Raw genomic sequence first — 27,931 nt, 5'->3', positions numbered from 1 at the left:
GAGAATCAAACCTTTCATGTTTTTGGTTTCCTCTGCTATAATCTCTTGTAGTAAAAGCATAGCACCCAGAGAACCTTCCATACTCATCAGAAAATGCCAACTCTGGACTTCACGTATACTCCTAAAGCAGCCCTTTATTCCCACATTTCTACAGGAAGCCCTACTTTCACTGGCATTCCTAAACAAGGTGAAAAAAGAAGCTGTGTGTGATGTGTTTATTTACACAGACATGTTTGCCCTGGCTAGTACTATACAGCTTTCAGTAAAACCAACGTTTAGACAGAATTGTATGAAGATATTAATAAAAGAAATTAAGTTATTACCTAAGATTAAAAATAAACTTGTCATTCAAAGCTAACATGATTTATTTTGAGCATTATAAAATAATATAGCTACAAAAGTATATATATATATATATATATATATATATGATACAAGAGGTTATAGTATTTGGGGATCTGCAATTTATAACTAAGGAATCTCAAAAGTTTGTTCCAAGTAATGTCTGCCAAATTTTGGTCATTTTTGAAGATATGTCTTTCACTACTAATTCAATAAAAAAAAAGATGTGTCACAAACAGGAGGGAAAATATAACTAATTCAAATCCTATTATAGGAAAAAATCTTGTTAGAATAAAGATTTTGTTGCTTACACATTTTGTTTATGTAAGAATTAGCAGGATTTGTGGGATAAAATAATTAAGTCTTCTCCAGTCTCTTAAAGGTGTTTGGCTTATAATTATAATTTGTATCTGTAATGTTATCTTGTGGGCCTGAATAAAGCAAATGTGAAGCAAAAAAGTTCTAACCTATACAAAGTTACTGAATCTTCCTTTTAAAAAAATTTCCAAGCTTAATTTAATGTACAGATTGGGAATATAAAATAAGTTATGATCAGAAAAGGAGGGATGGTCAATTGATTATCCTTCCTTCCCCTCCCCCTATACAACATTAAGAGATCTAGAGGAAGTTTTTCTGAGGGATGGACCTCTCAAAGGAAGCCATGGACAAACTTATGTAAGATCAGGAATGGATGAGTTGTAATTTATACTATTATGAGAGAGGAAGGGCAGGGGAAACAAGCTTTTATTAAGCATCTCTTTGCCAGACATTATGCTAAGCGTTTTACAAATATTACCTCATTAGATCCTTAGAACAACTTTGAGAGGTAGACAGACAGATCCACTGACATATCAAAAGTGAAATTAAAGCTAAGTCAGAATGTACTTTCAGAATGCAAGTTCTAAAAGTACATTTGATTGGTCAAAAGTGAGGCTGCAAAGGAAGCCAAGGAAGCAGAAACAAGAAACAAAAAGTCAGTGGGTTTAGGTAGCGGAGAATGGGAGAAGTGGAGAGGGACAAAGGACCAAGATAGGACTACTGCCTAAATACAAAGGTAGCCATCAAGTCAAATTACTTAAATAAACTCATGAACAACCCTACTTCGACACAAGACCCTAACAAAAGCAATCTAGAGAGTATGTGGAACAGGTCCCCAGTTAAAGAGATGCCAAGAAACCCAAGGTGGCTTGTCTGCAAGAGCGGGCACTTGGGACTGCCCGGCCAGAAGCTACAGAGTCTAGGAGGTAAAAGAGAAAGGTCAGTGAGTGCACTCCCTGGGCAGCCTGCTGCCCTTCCCTGGGAAGGCAAGGAAGGAGAGGTGAAATAGAGTTCACTCCTTGACACAGGTGGAGAAAAGCCTGATTCTCCAAAGATGTTTCAGGGGGATCTGAGCAGAACAATTTTTTCCATTACTATAAGTGTGTGATAGGAAACAAAGATCACCAGCACCTGAAAACATTACATTACCAACTATGTAAGATCAGGTAACATCAGGCGATGCTAACCAAGTTATAAGACAATTTTAAGCTGACAGCTTCTCATGTTGGAGAACATTACATTTATTAATTTTAAATAAATCATCAAAATATTCCATAGCTTTCTAAATAGCCACTGCTTTATACAACAAAAGGAAAAGAAATAAAAAGAAAGGGTTTAAAACGATATACTTAACAGAATATTCAATAAAGCAGAATTGTTTATTTCTTGGCAATAGTTAACTGACAATTAAAAAGTAAATTAACAAAAATGCTCTTTTCCCCATCATTTAATACAGGTGTATTCTTAATTATTATTTATTTTGTGGAATTATATAAACACAGCATAATACTTAAACATTAATTTTCATTTACCTTGGCCAAGGATTATCATGTCATTCTTAGATCCTTTCAATACCACATGTAATGTTGGGTACTCAATCACCACTTTGTCCTTCAAATTGTCTGTGAGACTTTGACAAGGATCCAGTTCATAATACCTTTAAAAGAAATTAAGGTTAGAAAATAAGTATTTAGGGATGAAGAAAAACAAAAAACAAATAGCAGCATTCTGGAACCAAAACACATGAAAATGAAAGCCTTTATAATAAACTTTATGGATTTTAAGTTTGATTACTTCTCAGAGAAAACCCAACAAAGATCATATGATGAGAAAGAAGTAAATTCAGACTTTTGACTAAAAGTAAGGTTATTTTCACTGATGACCTCTTTAGTCTATTCTTCAGATGTCTCCTATTGAAAGATTTTGAACTCAGAAGGCTAAACTTGGTCTCAATTCTGACCACTTGCCACTGAGGCAAAATGGAGTTAAGCACTTTCCCTCTAAATAGTAGCAAGAGAAGACCTTGATCTTTGGATGATCATTCTATTACTTAATGAACAAGTATTATTCATTGTCATTCAGGCACTGAATGCTACAAGTACAAAGAATGAAATAATCCTTAATCACCAGATTGAAAAAAATAACACACATATACAAAGGCTGAAGGCTAGTTAGAGAAAACAGTCTTTTCCCCAAAGTAAAATGGAGTTGGTCTTATGAAATTTTAATATATTAAAAATTAGTTGGCATTTTCCAATTACTAAATGTTTTTACCTTTGTCTACTGACAATTCATACATTAATGTTGAAGGAGACTGAAATTATTTTACCATTAAAATGATTAAATAGAAAAGTATGAAATTTGTTCAACAAAGGAAACATCAAGGATATACAGAAGCTGCACATAATGGGACTTGAGGAAAACTAAAATGAAAGCAATAGCAGTTTCTCTTCCCCTCTTAGATTAAAACATCATGAAAATATCTGGTTTCATATTCCTCTTGACCAAAAATAATTATGACCTATTCTAAGAAAAATATTTTAGCAAAAGACAGAATCATACCCCAGCCTCAAGTACCTTCACTACACTTGAGTACCAATGTACTAACTTAAATGTTTTAACTCAGTCATTAAAACACATAGCTGTGAGCTCTATAACCATAGCTGCTTTATAGCAATGTCTTACAAATATTAACAAAAAAGTTAGCCATAAAGCTAAAAGTAATCCAAATGCCATGTCAGATTTCTATTGACTCATGATTTAGATGAGATATTTTATGGTGCCCAGCAAAGAACTTCAAGAACCTAAAGCACTTGCACTTTAGCAATAATTATGTAACAATCACAGGAGATGACCCGAGTTCAGAAATCAGTTAATTGGTGAGCCTTTCAATTTGAATGAAAAATCACTCATTTCAGAATTCAGTTGATGACACAGAGCTCTCTCTCTTTGCCCTTCAAAAATCTGCTATTTCCTTCTTTTTTTAGTCTAATATATTTTAATTCCTATTAGCTGGCTTGATTAAAGGTAATATGTTTCAGCCCAGCAAATGAAGAAAATTAAAAAAAAAAATTTTTTTTAAGTTATTTAATCAAATCTCTTCTCTGAAATTAAGTCCTACCAGATCTGGTAAGTAGTGACCTAGTGTTTCTGCTAGAAGATTTTCAGTAACTGGAAACCCACAACCTTTTGAGGCAGCTTTCTACTTTTGTACAACTCTCATTATTAGAATAGAAATACTTTCCTACGGTGGCCTGAAATTTGTCCCTTTGAAGCTTCCACCTGTTGCTCTCTGGAGCTAACCAGGACACAATTCGTTAAAGAGATGACCAGGTTAATGTAAATGAAAGAGGCTTAAGAAGTCCAGGGCTGAATTCCTTGTTTCTTAGGGAATCTTGAGCTCTTTTTGAAAATTAGCTCAAATGCCATTTCCTAAAGAAAACTACCCAAATACCTTACACCTACCTTGTCAGTGCACTGAAAATTTCTTTAAGTTTTGTAGATATTTTATATTATTAGCATACATGATTTCCCTGTTGATGATTAAGTTTCATGAAGATAGGGATTATTGTCACTGTAGTCCTGGCACCTGATGCAACCTCTGACACATAATGAATACTTAATAAATGCATGTTAAATTACATTTGGTCAAGCTATTTAACTGTATCACTGCTTCTAATTTGCAAAATCAAATTGATTCCTCCTCATATCCGGCACCTATCCAAATTTTTACAATGACTGTAAAAGCTCATGAAATAGTTTACCTTTATCTTCTTCTTGCACTAATCTGAATCTATATGCTACGTACATTTCAATTTACTGGGCTAAATATAAACATTCTATATTTAAATCCACAGAACGACATAATTCTCTGCACTTTAATTTCCTCACCAAAAAATGTAGTGATTGGACTATCTAATCTCTGAAGATGGTTTTCCCTTCCACTAAATTAACTGATGTGAAAAAATGTAAGTAGTAAGATATCCATCAACTAAACACAGCCCTTGAAATTTCATTCTGTGTAATCATGTTTCTCAATCTAGAATTCTCGATAAATTTACTAGCATTTAGAAGGGCAAAATTGAGTTTCTAATCTTTTTTTTTTCTATTACCTTTAATGAGATCAATAAAAATGTACCAAACACCAGAAATTTTTGAAAAATAATGCTTTTGAACACAATTTTTAACACTATCGAGCTGAATCAAATTGCTCCTAAATCAAATGCAAAGTGTTTAAAATTCACTAAAATTTTACTGTTCTGCAAAACAAGGTGAACTTGTATCAGGAACTAAGTTATGTAAACAATGAAAAAAACTGGAAGGAAAATAAGCGGAGTGGAAAAATTTAACTTTAAAGTCAAAATGTTATACAGAAATGAGAAGGCACTTAAAAAAATTTTAGCTTAAAAGAATAAAATCTCATAAATTTACTATTAGATAATCCAAAAACCAACTAAATGCAGATGAAATAGATCCAATTCATTCCTGGTACTGTAATATTTTTGTCCAAATATTTCTATGTGACAATTTCTGGAACTCAGAATGTCCCAGTACTATTAGAAACAGACCTCGTCTATGAGTTAACATTCCTTTAACCTATTTCTTATACTCCATTACATTAAAAAGAATCTGATTCCTATCATTTTTTGCATTTGAATTTTTTTAGTTCATATAACTACCATTACTCATGCTGGGGAAAAAAGGACACACTTAGAGCAGAGCTTATCTTCCAAACTTTGTGGTGAAGTTTGGAAGATCTCTTTATTGGAAAAAGAGCCCTTAATATGAATTTTCCAAGTGTGAAGATGTCTGAACCTTGCTTTTTCATGTGATAAGAGTTCAACAATTTTACAAAAGGTATAAAAAATAATCATCATTTTGCAATGTAGAAAGGCCATCATAGATACATTATTTATAAAATGGTTCTTATAAGAATGTAATTTGATGAATCCTGAAATGCTGAGGCTACTTCATCACATATTCTTTCAAAAATGTTTATTAGATATGTAGTATGCTGGTACATTCTGTTTCTCATCTTTACTCATTCCCAAATCTGTTCTTTACTATTGCTTCTTTAATAATCTGATGTTTGTAATTAAATAAGAGGTATTGTCCTTTAAGGGGACAAATCATAACCCAGGTATCACTAAGTGCTCTTGTCCAAGTGCACACACATCTACTTACTTGGGACTTTCTTCCAGATCCAACACTACACAAATACGAACATGGCATATCAATTCCATGATCTGACCATTGGATTTTTTATTCATAACCCTCTCCCCCACGATTGTTTCCTTTACGTTACTGCTTGTGCACAATAATCTTCTTAGGACATATGTAAGACCATTTAGGACTATCACACACTTCTCCGATGCTTTTTGGGTGACTCACAAGAACTACGAATCTTTGGAAGCAGAAGAACTACATGATTTCCAGTCATACAAAATCTCCAGGGGAATACTGGTATTTGAAAGATGAACCTTTATTTCAGGAAGACGGTAGGGAGATCATGAAAAGCATCTGTCAGCTTCCCATAAAAATCAGATGCATCAAGCTTGATTCCTTCCCTTCTCATGACGGCCCACAGTCAACCGGAAACATCATCTGTCATCGATCCAACTGATAGTTCAGCCAAAATCTTTTGAATGATTACAGATCTTATTTAGGAGGCTATGTAATGTTTTAAGGAAGTACAGTACAAACAATATGATGTCAGTGTGCATTGGGGGAACTCCCATCTATAGCAAAGTTGGGTTTTTTTTAGCCTTTTTTGGTGCTATGGACCCCATTTAGCAGCAGTCTAATGAAACCCATCAACCTTTTCTCAGAATGTTTTTAAATGCATTAAGTAAAATATGTAAGATTACAAAATGGAACCAATTATGCTGAAGTAGCTATTGAAGTATTTTATTTTTAAAGTTCAAAAGGTAAAGAACTACAAATTCAAAAGGAAACCCCTCTTTTATGTGTAGTCTTTTACTATAAGACAAAATATCTTGTGTAGTGAATACAGACACAATTGAAAAGATTGTCTCCCTTTTTTATGCTTTACTTGACTTTGATAGGGCAGCTAGGATAGCACTAGCTATCATTAGGTAGTAGTGATAGAGCACTAGATTTTGAATCAGAAAGACTCATTTTTCTGAGTTCAAATCTGACCTCAGACATTAGCTGTGTGATCCTGGGCAAGTTATTTAACCATTTGCCTCAAGTTTCCTCATCTGTCAAACAAACTAGAAGAAATAGCAAACCATTCCAGTATCTTTGATTTAAAAAAAAATCCAACAAACCCAAATGGGGTCACGAAAAATATAATGACTGAAAAACAACTAAACAACGAGTGTCTGTAATAACTAGAGGATCTGTTAAGGGTCAGGTCAATTCTCTGAGAGCCTCCACAGCTGCGGATCATAATATCTGAAGGAATTGCAAGGTAGCCCTTTGCTGACACAGATGTTGTGGACTGGGAACAAGATAAATTGGAGGCAGAGGGAAGAGGAGAGAGGTCAAACAATGCAATGGCCTCTCAATCAGAGTGGTCAGAGAACAGCATCTGCCTCTCACTCTCCTTGTATCATCCTCTCACAAGAAGCGATCCATTCTGGGTTGGATCTCCAGCAGTCACTGTCAGGTGGCTCCCATGTATTTCAGAAGCTCTCCCATGTATTCCAATAAAGATCAAACAAAGTTCTTTGAAAAATATTTGATAATTTGACAAACTTGCGGAATACCATAAGGGAGAAAACTTTTAAGGCAATGGTTTATATTGAAAAAAAAAAAATGTTTTTATGTAGTCAACAAACAGTAAATAGTAAGAGTCTTATTTTTTCCCAGACCCTTCATCAGACTATATGACTTACAGAACAGCATTTCCCAAAAGTATGAGTAGGCAACATAAAAAGACTCACTCCTCAATGAGTCCATATATTATATAGAGATAGGGACAGAGAAATATAAGTGGGTAGATTACTGGATGTTCTGAGGTCTTTTTAAACAGTAAGTACATCCAACATCTCTATTACTATTGTGTCTTTCAGATATCTGAGAATCAAATCCTTTGATATTCTCTAACTCATTATTAGAGACCTATTCTGTGAATACTAATTTGCCTCCCATTTTCATTAGTGCCTCTTCTATGTTCTTAGGGATGGGGAATTGTAAAAACTTTCAAACTCTCTGTTTTGGTCCGTTTCTTAGTTTTTTTTTCCAGTTTCATCCTTAATTGTTCTTGATATGATTAGGATTAACTGAATCTCAACAAGGTTTTTGTACACTTTAATTCTTTTCACAGCTTCTATATCTATCTATTCTATATACTCACTATATCAACCATATTTCTCTGCAAGATTTTATAGGTTTTCTGATATAAACTATATTGGTCTTAGCCATCTTTCTTCTCTACTTAGGATTATTACAGATAAATGAGAATTATGTTCTCCACTCAACTTATTAAGTGAACCCTGTTTACTGAGGTACCTAATACACACATGGAATATTAGCAAAAACTTTCACACAGCCTTTTTATTGCTGATTTTCTCTTTTCTCAGGCATAACATTTCAATTCTCAGGTCTCTATTATCAGTGCTCCTTAAATAGTAATATAATTCATCAACAGATTTTAGTTTCAAAACTGGTTTCATCCAAATACCTTGTGCATAACTATTAATATCTTTTTTTTTTTTTTAAAGTCTTGTGATGTCACCAATAGTTCCTACTAGGAACTTCTAGCAACATAAATAACCATCTTTCCTACTAATTATTTTAGAATTTTTTTTGTATATATTTCCTATTACTTAAAAAAATCTTATAAAGCTTAGTCAAAATCACATAGTAGGATGTGTTAGAAATGAGACCTGAACTCAGATCTTTTTAATTCTAAGATTTATTTTCTACCCACTAAGCTAGGCTATTATGTTATTTTGAAAATAAATCCTACAAATCTAAATAGCTAAAATATCAGCCAACAAAGTTACCTCAGACACAAAATTGACCATGTCTCTTCTGCTTATGTACCTTCAGAGGCTCCCAAAAACCTGTAAGATATTAAACTCCTTGGGTTGGAAAAAGTCAGCTCAAAGGCTGGCTTATTACCCATTTATCTTCCTTTGGATATTTTTATGATAATCTAACTGGTCTCCTTACTTTTCCTTAAATAATGCATTCTTGATTCTGCTGTGGCCAAGATTAAACCCTTCAACTTAAGCGTTGGATTCCTGGAATCTCTACCTCTTTCAAAAATTTTTTGATGCTCTTTGTCATCATCTTTTCACTTTAAGATTATCCCATCTATATTTATCTATTCACTGAGTTTGAGTAGAATCATAGGTCCTTAATAAGGAAGACTTGGAGAAAGGGAGGCAGCACACTGGCATATTCATAAAGCTATATGAAAGAGTAGGATTAGACATTCCCATTTTTAGGAGGCAAAGTAATAAATTTTATAAGAGGTAATATTAAAAAGTATATATCTTCATGTCTTATCTTTTCCTATTTTCAACTGCTCTAATTTGTTACTGACTCCAAACTTACTCAGATGAGTTAGTTGATGGTACGACTATACACAGCTAGTTTAGAGACAACAAATTGGTAGCTGTCTTCTCTATGGTAAGTAAAAAAAAAAATTTTTTTTTGCATTATTATTTGGTGCTCACTGTAGCTGATGCCTCTCATCTCTCCTTTTTACCTATGTCTCAGAAATGCTTTTTGTTAATTGTTAATTACATCTCAGGCCTTTCTGCACCCATTCCTCCAGGATCTTCACTCATATCAAGGAGAAACAATAACATTTGATACAGTGACGAAATCTCACAATGTGTATACTTATTTCCCAGACTCTCAGCTATAAAGGAGGCATTTCATTCTTTTTTTCTTCATTTTTTTAGTTATCCAAAGTTCAGTATCACTCAAGGATCTTTTCATTTATTTTAAATGAATTTAAATATTTTAAATGAAAAGATTTAATTATCTCAATTTCTCCATTTGTAAACCTTTCATTTTCTTTTCTTCTTATTGAACAATAATATTCTATTACATGCATGGACTATAGTTTTTCATTCATTCCTTTTTTATTTTGTTGCTAGTTTTTTGCTATCTCAGAGTATTGTCTGTGGCCTTCTTGGGAGCACAGGCCTATTATTGGAGTTACTTAATGTAATCCAAATGTTGAATTACAAAATAAAATTTACTCATTTTTCTTGCTTGATTCCAAATATCCAGAATGATCAAACCAATCCACAATTCCTCCAACTGTGCATTCATGTGCTTGTCTTTCTAGAGAGCCCACCAACATTGACTACTTTCTTTTGGGGGCATCTGCCAGTTTCTAAGATGGAAGATGAATATTACAAACTGTTTTACTTTGTATTTCTCTTATGATTAACTCTTTGGAACATGATTTCCAGTCATTTACACTACATGATTCTTTAACCCTTTTCATACAATATCTTTTGGCCTTTGTACACTGATTTATTATTGGAAAAAAGTGCTTAGTTCTATATTTGTGTTAGCACCTATGTATTTCAGAGATGAGTCTTATGCTGGTGACTGTTAATAATATCTTTTCCTATTCATTACCTTTTCTTTTTCTGTCTTCAGTGCCATGTAAATCTTTTAAGTTTCATGTAATCAAAACCATTTTTTATTTAGCTATTTTTTTCTATTCTTCAGTTAAGAATTTTTTCCCTAACCAGAGCCAAAGTACTTTTCTTGTTGTTTTTAACTTTTTTTTTTTAATGATCTAACATTCTACTCATGTCAATACACATTCAGAAGTTATTCTATTTTCTTAGCAAAAATGTTTATGACATAAAATTGAAACAAGGTTTTAATACAGTGTCCACAAATCTCTTTTCTTTTTCAATTCTGATCCATATTTTCTAAACTTTTCTAACATGTTGAATTCTAAATGGCTCTACTTTACTCTTCTATGCCCACCTTTGCTTTAAAATCCTATTAAAGTATATGCTCATTGAAACTGTTGGGTATTACTAAGTTCTTTATACAATTTCTCTATTTCCTTATCCTTGGCAACAGATGTTGATGCATAAGCTGCAATTAACTTCATGGTGGTCTTTTTGCAAATGCTGAAATATGAGAAGATGAAGTGTCTGTGAAATTATGTTTGTTTTTGCCTCTAAAAGGAGAAAAGCAATTTGGCCAATTCCTTTTACTTGTTTTTCGCAGGAGAACCTGTTCCTCCAGATAATATTGATTTGATTTTGTCTTATGTTTTACATAAAATGCAAATATTCAAATTGATGATTAGTTCATCTAGTAGTATGTCAACTGGCAAGGATCTTACATCAAAGATACTGACTAATAAGTTAACATTTATAGATGGTTTAAAATGGAGTTGAATATGATTGTTATTACCAAAGTATACTTTCTTCTCTGGATTGATTACAGGAAATGTCAGTGGTACTAAAGAAATTCCAAAAGGGAAATTAGGAAAAATAATGTAAATGAGATCTAAAAAGAAGTGGCTTGCTTTTGATTTTTTAAAATATTCCCTCACCACAAAGTTACATTCAATAAGTTTGCATAGAAGACAATAGAACGCAGCTGAAAATAGTTAAGAATGTGCTTAGAAATCCTGGAATTCTTTTAATGTTCTGTGATAGATTTAATATTGTATCATTATCATTTAAATAGTCTTCATTTCCAAATATCTAAGTTTCTTTTTCGGGTAAGGTGAAGACAAAAAGAAATCCCAAATTAACAAGTACAAATCAGTAGCACTAAAAAGTATAATTTTCATTCTAAGGTACAAACTGGCAATTCTATTCTTCAAAGTATTATTATTATTATTAATCCTTCTTCCTCTAGTTATTATTCCAACTTAAGAAAATAACAATTTTAATGCATAAACTTTTAAAAATAAAAATATGCATTAAAACTTAAGAAAAAAAAAATCTAGATTAATTAATATATTTGGAGAAAAGGTCTATAGGTTTTACCAGTCTACCAAAGGTTTCCACAAAAAAGATCAAGATCTGATCTAATCAAATCCTCTCACAGAAGCTGAAACTTAGGAAGTTAAAGTGATAAAAGGAGGAAGGACAATCAAATTCAAAAGCAAGTCTATCTCCAAATCTACCACTCTTTCTACTGTGCTACTTACTACACACAACACTTGAAACTAGATCTGCTGTTATCAAAACAGTCACAGTCAGAAGCATTTATTTTCTTGTTTTTTGTTATTTGTCCTTATGATCTAATTGTTTATAATGGGCACAAAAAATGAATGAGGGGAAAAGAAAAAACACAACTTAATATTACAAGTGGACATCAGCTTTACACACACTCTCTTGAGACAAACACTTAAATGACTGTGATTATGTACAAGGCAGCTAGGTCTGATGTCCTACATGGAGTAAGGAATTAAGGCATTAGCTAGACAAAAATTTGTCTGAAAGAACTCTTTAGGTCAACAGTATGATATAGCAGGCAAGGAAGCTACGGCAGACAAAGAAGCTAATGTGACTTGAGGATGCATCGAAATTTTAGAGGTACAGATTCCAGGAACAAGATGATAGTCCTATGGTACTGTCTTAACAAAGTATAACTAAAATGTTATATTCATTTCTAAATGACACATTTTAGGAAGGATATTGATAGTCTGGAGAATTTCCAGAGGAGAGGACTCAGATTGTGAAAGTACTGAATTCACGCCAAAGGATAGTTTGAAAGATCTAGAGATGTGAAAGCTACAGAAGAAAAGGCCCAGAAGACATGATTTATCAATTATTCAAGAGACTATTATATGTGGGGAAATAATTATCTTTTTCTGTCTTAGAAAGTAGAGCTAGGAGCAAGGGATAGAAATTATAGAAGCAAAGTCAGGCTTGATGTAAAGAATAATTTCTTTAAGTCAGAGCTAGTCTGAGCACCCTTGGGAAGAAAGCAGGATGAGACGGAGAGTCAAAGATAACTTCTGTTTCACATATATAATTAAAGCTGTAAGAGACCTCAGATGATACTTAACCCTCTCATTTGACAAATAAGGAAACTAAATTCTCTGAGGTCAGATGATTTATTGGAGATCACAGAGGCAGCAATCTGAGTTCCAAGGGTTCTGACTCCAAATTCAGGTCTTTTCCCATGCTGTTTCCCTATGGAATATCTGGCTCAAAATGCCTATTAGGGAGTTGGTAATCCCAATCAGAAGCTAAGAACAAAGCTGGTTATATCAATCTGGGAGTTATGTGCAGAAAAGATGTTAACTACTATGAGAAATGAATTCACTAACAAAGTGTAGAAAGAAGAGGGCTCAGGATAAATTCTCTGGGATATATCCAGTTAAATAGGATGGTCCAGCAATGGAACTTAAGAATCAATTAAACAAATAGGCAAGGAGCCAAGACAGAATCTAAGGAGGAAAAAAATAGTAAATAAAGTCAAATTCTATAGAGAGGATGAGAAGAATCAAGTAGGGGAGGAGTGGAGAAGGACACCTGATTTAGCAATGAAAGAGATCATAGGTGACTCTGTAGATCAGTTTAGTTTCAGTTGGGTGATGAAGTTGGAGGCCAGGATGCAAACAGGTGAGAAGAGGAAAAGAGGAAGAGGTAGAGAAAACAAGAATGATCAGCTTGTACCTAATGTTGGTCTGGGAAAGAGAAATCAGGGAAAATGTGGGTAAGTTAAGTAGAGGGGAGACTAGGCCAGAGAGAAGGTAGGATGAATGTTGGGTCAGTCTGCCAAAGAAAACTAAAGGTGAGACCAAAAAGGTACAACTAAAGTCTGGAGATGAGACCAAAGGTACAACTAGGGACCTAGTTTTCAGCAAGAAGTTCTTATTTCTCTGTATTTCCTCATGAGAGAATGGGTTAAAGAGAAAAAGAGAATAATGTGAATTACAGGGTGGGCTGGAAGGGAGCTGAGGTGCCTCTCAACTCTGACAGTGTGTGATTCTAATTCTAGCATTCAACAAGTAATTCACATTCTAGTCAAATCATATAACTCAAAGCCCTTGTTTCAGCAAGAACTGAAGTTCCAAAATATCAAGGGACTCACTCAAGGTCCCAGACCTACAAACACTATAAAGCCCACAAGCCAAAGGTGGCTTATCAGCTGTCTGCCAATCCATATTGACTAAGCACCCATTATATGTTAGGCCCTGTACTTGCCTCTGTGGCAAAAGACGATCCCTGTCCTCAAGGAGCCTATAATCGAATGGGGAAAAAAAAAGCAGTCAAACAAATACATACAAAGAACCCATACACAGAGGGAAAGCTCTGGAATTACAAGAGGTTGGGGAAGGTTTCCTGTAAAAGATGGAATTCTAGTTTGGTCTTAGAAGAAGTCAATACTTAAAGTGGAAGAGGGAGAACATTCAAGGCCTGGAGAATGGCCAGAGAAAATGCCCTCTCGCATGTCAAAAGAAATCTGCATTAATTAATATGATTAGCAAAGTGCCTTCTAAAGGCAAGGGACAAACAACCTATTGGCATGACAGTTAAAACAACACTATGTAATCCATAATTTCAAAAAGCTACCAAAAATTATTGGGTTGAAATGAACCCTATTCTAGTATGCAAGCTAGTTTCAGTCAATATTCCCTCAATGATCAATTTTATAGAACTTTTATATTAAGCATATTTACTTTTACTGTAAAAATATTCTTTAGGAGAAATTTTTTTACTCCCAGTACAGCAAGAAGTTTAAAAAATTTTTTTTTCTAGCTTCAACTTATTATTTACATGATATAGGCATAATTATGTAATTTTGACTTTGAAAAATCAGTTTGTATTAGTTTACAAAGTAGGCTTTCTAATCACAGCCAGTAAGTTGTTTAATGCTATTTTACATTTTTTTTTCCTTTTATTTATTTTTGGCTTCAGAAGTCAATTAATTTAATACCTATAATATAAGCCTTCAATCACAAAGAGTAAAATCTGATACTTCTTAAAGCAAAATGAAATCTGTGTCTTAAGAGACTGCATATGTTGACAGCACATTATTACTTTTCCTTAGCATAAATATATATAATTTCAACATGTAAATTTGTTGCAAAAGTGAATGCAATATAAAGGAAAAAAACCAGAACTGGCAAAAACCAGAATCTGGCTGTTCAGTGTATATAACAGCTAAAATGAACAGTCCGTTCATTCAGTCAATAAGCATTTCTTAAATACCTATTATGCTCCAAGCACTGAGATGCTACCAATAAACCAATCCATAAAGGATGGCAAAATATACAGAATTAACAAAATCAAACATCTGGTAAAAGATATCAATTGTGAAGCCACTGGCATGCTAAGGATTCTAGAATTTCTAAAAAATCAAATAGCCCGCAAAACTATAAATTCTCAGTAACCATTTTAAAGGAAATATTTAAATCCTCTTTGATTCTTATCTTAAAAATTAGAAGATACAAATTTTATGAATTCAAATGATCTTAGTTTTCTGAAAATAATGTTAAAATTCTAATTATGAATATTAGTATTCAAATGCTAATTTTGGTCTAAATACAAATATGATTTTAAAACTGATTATTAAAATTTTATCATTTGTAGGAATGGATCAATGGATGTGTACACATATGCATGTATAGATATATAGATAATAATTGTATCTAATTTTCCAAAATATCAGAGTATGTTAAGAAAACTCCTAATGGAATTTATACAGATAGCATAGGAATATGCCATCAACACATTTGAGATAGGTGGAGATTTTGTCACCAAAGATTTTATAACATATCTGGTATACATTCCCTTACTTCCTTCTGATGTTGCTGCCACACTGGTTCAGGCCTTTGTCACCTCATGCCTCACCTACTGCCAACAGCTTATGGTTGGCATCTCTGCTTCAAGTCTCTCCTTGACCTGGCACAACTTGCAAGCACAAGTCTATGTCATCCCTCCAACCCCCTATTAATAACCTGCAAAGGTTCTATATCACTTCAAGAAACAAATAGGAACCATTTGTTTGGCATTTAAATCCCCTTATAACCCAACACCCCTCCTACCTGTCCAACCCTCTTCTATCTTATTCATTCCCTTCCCTTTCTCAACATACTTTGCAAGTCGGTGACAATGACCTTGCTCTTTCTCATACAATTTCCATCTCTAGACATTTTCAGTGACTATCCTCCATTCCTAAAAATGCCCTTTCTCCTCATCTCTGCCTCCCACCTCCTATCATCTCTGCCTCCCACCTCCTATAAGTGGCCTTTTCTGATTTCTTTCAATTCTGTGCCTTTCCTTTGTTGATTTCTGCCAATTTATCCTGTACACAACCTGTTTATACATAGTTGTTATGTTGTTTAATAGACTGTGAGTTCCTTGAGTGCAATTGCAATTGGGCAGGGATCCTCTTGCCTCAGAGCTAAGTACAGGGCCTAACATATCGTAGGTGCTTAGTCAATATTGAATGCCTTTGCAACTGCCTTGTTATCTCTCGCTTTTCTTTGGCAATGTCTAGCACACATTAAATGTTTAATATTATATATGTTTAAAACTTAGAACTTAGAATGTCAGAGCTGAGAGGTCCCTAGAACTTGGAATGTTAGAGCAACAAAAAATCTTAGAACCTAGAATATCAGAGGGAGAAGGACCTCAAAATTCACTAGTCCAGCCTCCAACCGAGAATAAGCATCTTCTCTCTAGCATTGCCAACTGAACCAAGATCATTCCAGTTCTACTTTCACCTAACACTTGCATGTAACAGGGAGGTTCCTCCCTATTAAGACAATGTTTTTTGTGTTAGATACCTGTGACTGGTGACATTGTTCCAATTAATCTGCTGCATTAAGGAAGTTTCAACTACCAAGCACCTGATTAGCTGTCACTGTTAGAGGACATGTCTTTTCACAGAGTCTAAATATGTCTTTCTTTAACTTCCCCTCTTTTTTATGGGGGGAAGGGAAGACAAGGGAATAGGCACCCCTTAAGTTGCCTACTGTGTGTTAGGCACTTTGCTAAGTCACATAAAATTGGCATCTTAATAATATCCCTAACTCATCACTTACAAATAACTTACAACACTTACAACTTAAAAAGAATCTTTCTAAACCAGTTAATAGATGAAGAGACTGAAACACTCAAATTTTTATCTGCTCCATTCTTAATGCACAGATACGGAGCCAAGTTTAGAACAGACATCTCCAGGCTTTAAGCTGTCTTGCCATCCTGGTTTGCTCTGCTCTCAATCTGGCAGAATTTGAGATTCCTTAAAAATCCCACAGAAACATGTAGTTCTTAGTTCCCTCAAATCATAATTCTAAAGATAAAATGAGAGAAAACATACCTAGTTCTATTCAATTCTTAAAGCTACACAAACAAGCTATTACTTTCGATTATTCAATTTTACATATATCATACAATTACTGTAGTTATCATGTACTTATTCAAAAAAGAATTGATTCTGACAGATTTGAATATCTAGAATTTTCAATATTTAATATTTCTCTTACTTAAAACAGTGTAACATTTGGAAATCTAAAGATGAGTTAGGGCTTCCTTGGTTGCAACCAAATTTTAATGGTATTTGTTATAAGATAAAGAAAACTAATTTTAGAATTAAAATTCTAATGGAAGAAAAATTCTAAGAGTAGTTACCAACAGGAATGCTACTTTTTTAATCTCCTGTCTGCCTTTAATTTGGCAAAGAAGCAATTTTATGACATCTAAAGAACAATTTATAAGTTATCTTCTACAATTGAAAGTAGCATTTTAAGGTTTTTAATATGGAACTTTATTTTTGCTTGTTACTTTCTTAGGCCATGTTTGTTTGCTTCACGTTCATTTAAAAATTTGAACTCGTTGTGAAGTTCATGAAATTTAAAATGTAAAAGTCAAATGGCATGACACAAAAAAGGTTTTAACAACATCAACTACTTGGATAGATCAATGTTTGGAAGCCCATCTGGGAATGAGGAGAATTTTACCTGATTAAGTTATGCTGCATATTTTCAATCTTCATTAAAATCTGTACGCCACTCTCAGAAAACACATAGGCTTTTAACCTGAAATTCAATTAGTCCTTAATTAGTAACATTCTGTAACAACAAAAGAAACAAACTTGATTTCCTATTATCCCTCAAGATAGATACAGCAAAAAAGATATTTTCCAACCAGTACCTTGATGTAAGAAAAAACAATCCACCCCAACCCTCTTCTCCCCCCTGTTATTCCATTAAAGATCTTCATTTGAAAATATTCCTTTTACCCAATTATGTTAATCTGATTTTTTTTTAAATTTTCATTTAATATACTAGGTCTAGCTAGTATTTGAAAGTAATTTATCAAAAGTATAACACATTTTGTACAGCCAAGTATGTGGAATCTCTTAATTATTTGATTGTAAAAAAGCACAAATGCCTTCCCAAATGTATTGATATTGAGGTTGGCATCCCTGTGGCTCAGCTTCGAGTGAGGAAAAAGATGAACACAAATTGGGAATGTACAAGACACTTCAGTATATAGTCAGTCTGAACCTGTGCTTCAAGTTTCCCTGGAGCTACATCATAAATTTATTTAATTCCAAGTGAGTATGCTGAAATAAAAAAGAGATTCTCTATGATATAGAACTGTCCCTGCAGACATCTTTCAGCACCATCATTAACAAATTAGGATAAGTCTAACAGAATTTTCAATGTGTATTAGTGATACAGAAACTAAGTTTCAAGCACTAAGTTTATCTACAAATGGTACAATTTCCATCAAATAATAGTAATGAGAAAACCTTTATTTAAAAGTCCGATTTACTATGAAGATAATACTGTGATGATTGAATTATATTCAAAGTGAAATTATGGTATTAAATTTGAAATATGAAGCTGATAAAATAGTAATAGAAACCATTAATGTCCATAATTCAACTTCACAAAGAGTTCAAAATAGAGTGATTTAGAAACCATTAATGTCCATAATCCAACTTCAAAAAGTTTTAAGATTTTAAAAGCATACCTCTGACGAATTACAGGATCAGATTTTTCAGGATCAATGTAGGTTCTTAGGATTTCATGAAGCTTCTTGTCACCAGGCACTCTTTTTACAAAAGATAAAAAAGACAAAGGATAATATTTATGATTCTCTATTAAAGATGTTAAAGTTTAAAAACCAATGGAACCTTTGAATTTTGATTAACTTTTTTTAAAAATCTGATTGTCTTTTGTTTTTTTACATCTAAGTCACTTCCGAATATATATGGTTTCCTTTAACATGCTTTTAAACAAAAATTATTTTATAAAATGCTTATAAGACTTTTTGGACATGCTTATTAATAACCTCATAAAAAAATCTTGAGAATTTTACTATAATCAAGTTAGGAATACATAAGGTTGCTTTTAAAATCCACTTGCAAAAATGGAATTGGCCTTATTAAAGAAAAAAGTAAGTTTACTTGGCTAAAAAGGTAAAAAGTTTAGCCACTTTAATTGTTGAGGACAAAAGAATTTTTACCCACAAAGTAATACCAGTTTTTCAACTTCTTCATATATATCATTTCAAACTACAAAACTGCTCAGCAAGATGTTTGAAATAATATATAAAATATTTCTTGATCATTCAGATGCATACAACTGCATGCACATTCAGGAAAAAAAATAATTAAGTCCTTTCCTTAGTTTTGGTAAAGATTAATCTTAGAGAAAAGCTCATAGAACTTCATGGAAGTCCAAACTGACAATCTGAAGTGAACAACAACCATGAATGTGATAACAGAGCATATTATATGGACTTTCCTCAAAGCAATCTAAAGGAATAAATCAGGTTCTATTTTTTGCAAGGAGAACACAATCACCATCAGGTGTCAAAAATATAAAAAAGATAAGGCTGACATTATGTGAGTGTATGCATGAATGTATGTGTATGTAACATATATTTGTATATATAAATGCCTCTACCTTATCATTTATTGGCAAAGTCTTTTTAAATATAGGCACTTAGAAATAAGTGAAAGTAGTATTCTGCCAGTTTTTATTAACTTTTATAATGAAATAGTTTATTTCTAACTCTAAAATTCTATTACACCCCTATTTGTATTATTCTCACATAGAACTTTTACTATTATTTTGTTTAATAATAATAATAGTAATAATAATTTAATAATAAAAAGTAATAATTTACAATTATTACTATTAATTGATAACTCTAAACAATTTTCTAAAGATCTCAGATTCCTCATGTATAAGATATGGTGGGGCCAAACTATCTTTTCTTTATGATACAATCTTTTTTGTCAGCTTTAAAATTCTATTCTTCAGGTAAATAAGGATCTAAGAAATCCTTTGATATTCATTCTACTAAATGGGGTTTCTGTCTGCTGGAATCATTTCTTTATATAGGCACATGTAAATCATACCCTTTCTCCACATATTCAGCATGACTCTGAGGAAACAGGAGTTTCAGATGCCAATAGAAACGCTGCTCTCTAAAATGTAATAAAATAATAGCAATTATTACATAGATAAATTAATGTTAAATTAAGTTAAAAAATAATTTCCTTGAACTAATGATCGAAATGACGATCTTTTAAAAGTAATATTCTTGAAATTCAATGTTTCTTCCACAAAGAAATATTTTGCTTTTTACAGAATTTTAAGTTCCACTCTTGACAATTCTGATACATACTTTTTACAAGGAAAAATAATGGTGATAGTTCAAGTTTGTGTAATGCTTTAAGGTTTTAAAAACCCTCTGAGAATAATCCAAGAGGGATGGGGCTTAGCATGGAGCCAGTCTCCCCTGACCCGCTGCCCCCTCCAAAGAACCCCAAAGAGAAGCCAAAAGGCTAAAAACCATCCAAGAAAATTAAAGTCCAACCAAAGTTTTCAAAATGAATAAAGTACCTATTCCAACTAAAAAACACTCCAGGGCAAGTAAACAGCTAAAAATTATTTAAAAAAAAAAAAGGAAAAAAAATCACCAGACAAATACTCAAATAGATAAAAAATACATTCAAAAGGATTAGGCAAGAATTGATGACTGTAAAAAGATCAGGAGATAAAATACAAGGAGTTGAAAAGAGCAAAAAATCAAGTTAACACCAAAAAAATAAATAAATAAAAGTCAAACAAGTTCAGCAGAGAGGCAAGATCAGTCTCTATTTCCTAGAGCCGAGGATAGAAACAGTTTGTTAAAGTAATTTGCCGAAGATCATTCAGTAAGCACCAACAGCCAGGATTAAAGATAGGTCTATGTAAATGGCATATCACTGGAAAGGTTGGTAGACACGGGTGCAGATCATACAGTGATTAGAGGTGCCAATTGGCCCAGTTACTGGCCAACACCTATATGACTGGCATAGGAGGATCAATAGCAGCTGAAGTTAGGGCTACCCCTTTGAGATGGACATTTGAAGGTGAGACAGTTTTTACTCCTTTTGTAGTTGAAAAAAATCCCTATCAATTTGTGGGGAAGAGACATTTTACAATAGGATTATAAATGAGTACGTCAGCTTTTTAGGCAGGCTTCTGTTGAAGGCCTGCCTGCACTCTTACCTGTTCCCATTCAATGGAAAACTGATAAACCTTTGTGGGTAGAACAGTGGCCCTAAGTGAGTGATAAGATTCAGGCATTATTAGATATAGTACAGGAGCAACTTGACCAAGGACACTTACAACCTTCTCTAAGTCTTTGGAATTCCCCTGTATTTGTTGTAAAAAAGAAATCTGGAAAATGGAGGATGTTGACTTGAGAAAAGTAAATGAACAGATGGAAACTATGGGAACTCTTCAGACTGGACTTCCATCTCCTACTCAATTGCCTAGAGAATGGCCTCTTTGAGTTATAGCAATCTCATTAAGGATTGTTTCTATTCTATCCCTCTAGATAAGGAGGATATGAAAAGATTTGCCTTTTCAGTAACCAGCGTTAATTTAGCTGAGCCTTATAAAAGATAGGGACAGTTTTGCCACAGGGAATGAAAAATAGCCTTACTATGTGTCAAATGTATGTGGCTGCTGCTCTTACTCCAGTAAGAAAAATATTTCCAAAAGTTATGTTGTTATATTACATGGAATTATATTGGGGTGTGCACCTGAGGAACAAATTATTAGAAGCCATGTCTACAAAAGACCATAGAAACACTAAGGAACTACAAATTGCATATAGCTCCAGAAAAAATTCAAAAATTTTCAATATTTAGGATACGAAATATACCCTAAGATGCTTCTTATAATACAAAAACAAATTTAAGAACAGAGAAGTTGAACACCTTAAATGACTTTCAAAAACTGATAGGAGACATCCAATGGATGCGTCCAGTGTTAGGCTTAACTACCTATCAATTACAATCATTATATGACATTTTAAGGAGAGACACTGCTTTAAACTCACCATGTCAACTTACAAAAGAAGCTCAAGAGGCTTTGAGAGAAGTCAGACCGGCAGGCTGTTGGAGGAGACTAGGTCAGACTATTACAGACACAGACTATGTAAAAGACAATAAAGACTTTGGACTCTATTCTTGTCCATTCTCGTGGTATCTATCCTACTGAGACCAAGGCCCTTCTGGAAGACCTCCAGAAAGCTAACACGAACATTACAGGTCTACCTCTTGATTCCAAGCCAAGTAATCTTTCCAAAGTACTTTGTACCTGCTCACAAGTATACCTACATGTACAAAATGATGACTGTACACATATAATGAAAATATATGGAAAAAGCATACCTGAGGCAGGCCATGATGCATGGAAGTAGCACTGTCCATTAAAAGGTATTTATTGCTCCCTTCGAGGAGTGAACACCAGATGAATTAGTATGGTAGAAGATAATAATGGAGAAGACCATCTAGCAGAAATTCATAACAATCTGTCAGCATTTGACAGTTCCCTTCATTCTGTGATGAAATGCTAAAGACTGATGTCAATTTCTAGAAATGAGTTATTTAAAAAGTTGGACCCACTTGAACAAGTCAAGTTGGATTTAATTTCTGCTTATACACTGAATTCAATGCTTTGTGTTTACTTGGCCATTCAAGAAGTTAATTTCAAGGAACATATAGTAAAGAAGGAAATAAGATCTAATAAGAATATATATGAGCAAAGAAATTACAGACAAGAAAATGGCTGCCAAAGTAGATAAAGAAGCTGCTTCAAGATCTGAAAGAAATGCTCTCTGGGAAGGCAAAACAGAAAAAGAACCAAAGTTTTCAAATAAAGGAAAAATTTAAAAAAAAAAATGAATTTTTGGTTCTGTTTGGTGAATATTTGGAAGTATTCCATGTTAATTTTTGGCACCATCCCTTCAAAAACAGGTAAAAAATGGAATAAGATTGTATTGAATTTTAACTGCAAAAACTAAGATTTAAATCTATGTAAGATATGACATAAGGTGTTTTCTCCTAATATTTTAATGTTTTTCTAATTCTCAAAAATTTGAAATTTCATATCCATATTTTGCTAAGTACTCCCCTATGAATTATTACATTTTAGTTGCATTTTTTGTAAAAACAAAACAAAACAAAACAAAAAAAAGTCCACAAACTAGCTATTATAGTGTTCTTATAAGTTATATGAATTCTGCAAATGAAATTCGGGGTTAATAATACAACTGTTTTTGGCATATTGTGTTTAAAAAAAGGATAAATTGACTAAATATTTCTTTATAGTATGTATAATTATTATGGTTATGCTTTTTTATTTCTAGAAATCATTGATCATTTAAAAATAATTGAAATATGATAATAAAACTTAAAGGGTCATATATAATTTACAACTACTTGTCTACAATGTCCATTTAAAAGTAAATGGAAATGTGATTTAAATAAAGAATGGAGATTTCATACTGAAGCCTAGATTTTGTGTAAAGAATCACAAATTCTGGGAAAGAATCCCAGATATCATCTCCTTTCGACATTCTCATTTTACCGACAAAGAAGCTGCAATCCAGATATGACATTCCTAGTCCCTTTCTCTAAAAATTAGGGTTGTTATCTTTGTTTTAATGACTTCTGAATAAGTTTTTTCTTTTCAGATGATTCATTTAAGATAGTCATCTTGTTCAAAGGAATTGCATTGCAGAAGTTCCTATGAATAGTTGACCATACTTATTTGCTCTTGATTCAAAATATTTAAAAGACAGCTCTCCCACCTCACTCTCCCAGACTTGCGCACTCTCTCTCTCTCTTTTGCCTATTCTTCCAGTTAGGTTTTTATCAGATTACATTATGGTTAATAGTTGCAAGTGTCTATTGTCAGGCAGAATCCAAACAAAGAGATTATAGAATCCCTATAATTTGTCTCATTTTGGTGGAATAGTTTTCAGTAATAGTATTGAACTTTTCAATATTTCATGAACTTTAAGACCATGAACTTTGACTATACATTTCCAATTAAAGCAAATGAAAAAGAAAAACAAAACAAAACCCATACCGTTTTATATAGGAATGACAAGGACAGTAAAATACTTCAATTTTTGAGAAAAAAAAAGATGACAGGATTTCTGTGTGATTAACTCTACATATGTAATTTTGAATGAATTTCATAATTTATAGAAACAGATATGGAAATGATCTTAAAACGTAAAGGATTCTGCATCCAGAGAGAGAGCTATGGAGACTGAATGAGGACTGAAGCATACTATTTTCACCTTTTTTGTTTTTTCCCTTTTGTTCTCATTTTTCTTTCACAACATGACTGATATGGAAATATGTTTAAAATGATTGTACAGACTGCTATCTTGGGGGCAGGGAGAAAGAATATAGGACACAGAATCTTACAAAAATGAGTGTTGAAAACCATATTTACATGTAATTTGAAAAATAAAATACTACTGAAATTAAAACAAAATGTAATGGATTTTTTCTGTGACAAATGGTAAGGAAAGCACTGATGGAAAGACAAATCTGTTCTGGCTATAATGGACAGATAATTTGAAGAGCATATAAGAATATTTATAACTAGTATAATACATATATCCCACCTGCAGCCTCTGAAATAAAATTAATTTCTTGAAAACATTTTTGGTGATAATTATTATTATAAGATTAAATTTTTGTGTTGTCTTTTGTTATTATGTAATGGCTATTTCTGAATATTTCCTGCTTTTATAAAAGCTGAAAAAATAAAAGAATTTATTTGTCATACAAAAACAGAAGAAGATATAACATGAGAGAGAGAGAGAATTGGGAGGAAAAATCAGTAGAGGCAGAAACAAAAATATTTATTAACATTGGTACTTTCCCCAGACCACCTGAAAAAAGGAAGTAGCAGGAGTTCAGGAAACAAGTCACAAGTCTGGCAAGATAGAATAGTGATGGTGAACTTCAGAATTTCAATTATTGGGACACCTGTAATAGTCTAAAAGTTCTACCAAAAACAGAAACACCAATACATATTTGCTTTACTTTCATCCTACAAAAAGTTAAAGTGATAAAGGAAAGGTCTACTCTGAGCCTAATTTTTCACAACACAGAGAGCTTGGCTTATGAAAAGGAAATTGTAGTAACAAAACAGATATAGTTTCCTTGATTTTTGTTTTTTTATATTCAAGTTGTAGAGCTATAAGAGAGACAGTAATGTAAGAAAAATTTGGGACCAGTAGAATGGCTGGACAAAGGAGTAGTAGTGAGGAGTTTAGTATCTGGTTAGCGGGAGCACTAGATGAGGTGCTTGGGGATACATACATTGGTCTTGTGCCAGTTAACATGGGATCAAAGATTCAGAGCCAGAGCGGATTTTAAAGTTTTCTCCTCCTTCTCTTTCACTTTAGAGTGTTAGCTTAAGAGTGTAAGTGACCTATCCAATGTTATAAATGTAGTTCTAACTCCAATTCCAGTGATTTTTCCACTGCTTCCATCTTTTTTTTTTTTTTTTTTTTTTTTTAAACCAATGGTGAAGAAAGGGATAAAGGTATGTTTACAAACTAGATAGATGACATAAAGCTGGGAGGAGAGTTAGTTAACATTCTGTGAACAGCAGTTTATCTGAAAAGTTAGGAGATCTTAGTGGACTGCAAACTTGGTGAATCTACAATGTGAAATGGCAGCTAAAGTAAGTAATGCAACTTTAGGCTGAACTATAAAGCACACCTGTCTAAGACTGGGATGGTGACAGTTCTGTCTTCTGCTCTGGCTACATAACAAATGGAACACTGTGCTCAGTTCTGGCAGACCAGTTTATGAAGGAAAACTGAGAAGCTAAAGAAGATCCAGGTGAGCAACCAGATGATCATGCTGTAAAAAGAGGATGCAGGCTATAAGGACACAGCTTGGAGAACAGAAGCCTATGGGAACACAATAGTTTTTTTCAATTATCTGAAGAGGAAGACTCAAAATTTGTCTACTTAGTTCAAAAGGGCAGAATTTAGAATGATGTTAGGTTGGTGCTAACAAAATCTTTTATCAGAGCTGTTCCAAATCAGAATGAGAAGGATGACCAAACTGTGTAAAGGAGATTGACCCTTTTTTAGATGTAGGCTGGAGTAGATGGTTAACCTTGAGATTTTATAATTGCCAGATTTGGGAACTTCTGAGAACTCAATTTGTTACTATGAATGATAATATTACCTACTGAAAGAACCAAGAGAATGCCCTTTTAGTTTTCAAAAATTATATTGTGACAAAAGACAACGAACTGATGTTTTAGGATGATTAGGTTGATGAAATATCCAGTTGAATCCAGCTGGCTGCAGTTACACTTTGGAGGCATGTGAACATGCATTCAGTAGCAAAACAGTAGACAACAAATTGGTTGCTAAGTAAAATTAACTCTTTGAAATACTGTCCCTTTACTCTTGAGCTGAAAATTCTATTTGCTGGAATCAATTGTAATTATTTCATTACAAACTCAACTTTTAGCTCCTTTTACCATTTTATATATGTATTGATAAAGTCAATAAAAAGAATTTCAGTTTCAATTACAACTCTTATATATACTGAGGTACCTTGGGAAACTAACAACCTCTCCAGGTATAAGTTTTCTCATTTGCAATGAGGTGAGTAGATTAAATGTTCATAAAACTCCATACAGCCCTAAATCTTGGTCCTATTAACAACTGCCACTGAATGGGGTAAAGGGGTGCTTGACCTGCATAGTCAAAGCTATCGACCCGGCTAGAAATGGATCATTTTAACTGCATGTTGTATTTCTTTAATTATGGTTACTAAGTCTTGAAATATGTTTCACCAAATATAACAAAGAACAAATGTTTCAGTACTTCTCTAATTTCAAATGAGACATTACTTTCTGCTGCAAAAATCTTCAAATGCCAAATTCAACAGCTACTGGTTTTAAACAAATAAACAATTTTTTTCTAGGAGCTATTTAGCAATATTCATCATTGTGAAAGACACAGTCGCAGTAGTACCATAAAATGGCTCAAAGAACCAGAATGTTTGAGATACTACACAGTAATGCTAATCTGAGAAGGATAAAGTCCATTTTCTTCATATGAATCCAGAATATATTCCCTGACCACTCTGCTTCTACACTAAGTCAGAGAAAATGTTCTATCTGTCATCTTTGGAATTTTAAGACATACTCAGTCACTGCTTAGATAATTTCAAGAACCACTCACCCAAAGTTCTCGACATTTAATAGACCCCCCAAATACCTTGAAAGAAAGCACTTAACATTCCAGACACAAAGGTGGGTGAATGCTTAGGAATTATCATAGTATTTACTTTGGTTAACTATAGTTAAGGTTATAATATAGGAATCCATTCTAATCTTATTTCTACTTTTCTCCGCAATTACGATATTTATGAGCTCAAAGTTTGTTCCTTGATCTCAGTTCTAAACTGAAATATTAGGAAATGTTTCCATACTATAATTCCATAATTTTTCATGGAAATTTCATGGACATTTTTTTAATGCTTATCTGGCCATGGACTAACACAAAAATGGAGGAACTACATTTATAGTTTTCCTACTCTCCACTCTTCACAGTGTTAGCATTTACAGTATGACTTTGAAAAGGACAAAGAATATCTGATCTTTTCTCGACAATCAATACTAGGCACTGGGGAGACAAGTTCAAAAAATGAAACAATCCATATCTATCTAATGCTTGTATTCTAATGAAGGAAACAATAAGTGTATAAATATATGCAAGAAAAGTAAAAAGTTATAAATACAATACACACACACACTTTAAATACAACATATATATACTAGTTTAATAAGAGGGATTTTGAAAAGGAGGGCACAAGCTATTAGGGGGACCAGGAAAGACTTCCTGAAGAAGATGGTGTTCAAGTTATACCTTATTAAGCAGAGATAAGCACTGTGGTACAGGCATGTTGGACAATAAGTACAAAGGAATGGAGATGGGAGACGGAGATCTCGTGTACATGCAAGATAGGGAAGGAGTAATGTTCAGAG

General features: G+C 33.2%; 1 protein-coding gene and 1 pseudogene across 1 annotated transcript in view; one reads left to right on the top strand and one right to left on the bottom strand.

Annotated features, from left to right (window-relative positions):
* The window catches only part of ZNHIT6 (zinc finger HIT-type containing 6), a 58,318-nt gene that overhangs the window by 6,417 nt on the left and 23,970 nt on the right, over positions 1 to 27,931 (bottom strand). Inside the window, exons 7-10 of the mRNA XM_023501704.2 lie at positions 19,969 to 20,037; positions 18,573 to 18,653; positions 17,552 to 17,629; positions 2,193 to 2,317 (exon numbers count right to left, since the gene is read on the bottom strand). Of these exons, the coding sequence (XP_023357472.2) occupies positions 2,193 to 2,317; positions 17,552 to 17,629; positions 18,573 to 18,653; positions 19,969 to 20,037 (353 nt within the window). The remainder of the gene's footprint in view (positions 1 to 2,192; positions 2,318 to 17,551; positions 17,630 to 18,572; positions 18,654 to 19,968; positions 20,038 to 27,931) is intronic.
* On the top strand, positions 22,368 to 22,791 carry LOC105750297 (annotated as a pseudogene).

The sequence above is a fragment of the Sarcophilus harrisii genome, chromosome 4 (assembly GCF_902635505.1).
Source record: "Sarcophilus harrisii chromosome 4, mSarHar1.11, whole genome shotgun sequence".
NCBI classification, from domain to species: Eukaryota; Metazoa; Chordata; class Mammalia; order Dasyuromorphia; family Dasyuridae; genus Sarcophilus; species Sarcophilus harrisii.
Note: the sequence above shows the minus strand (reverse complement) of the source record. Positions and strands in the feature narration are given on the sequence as shown.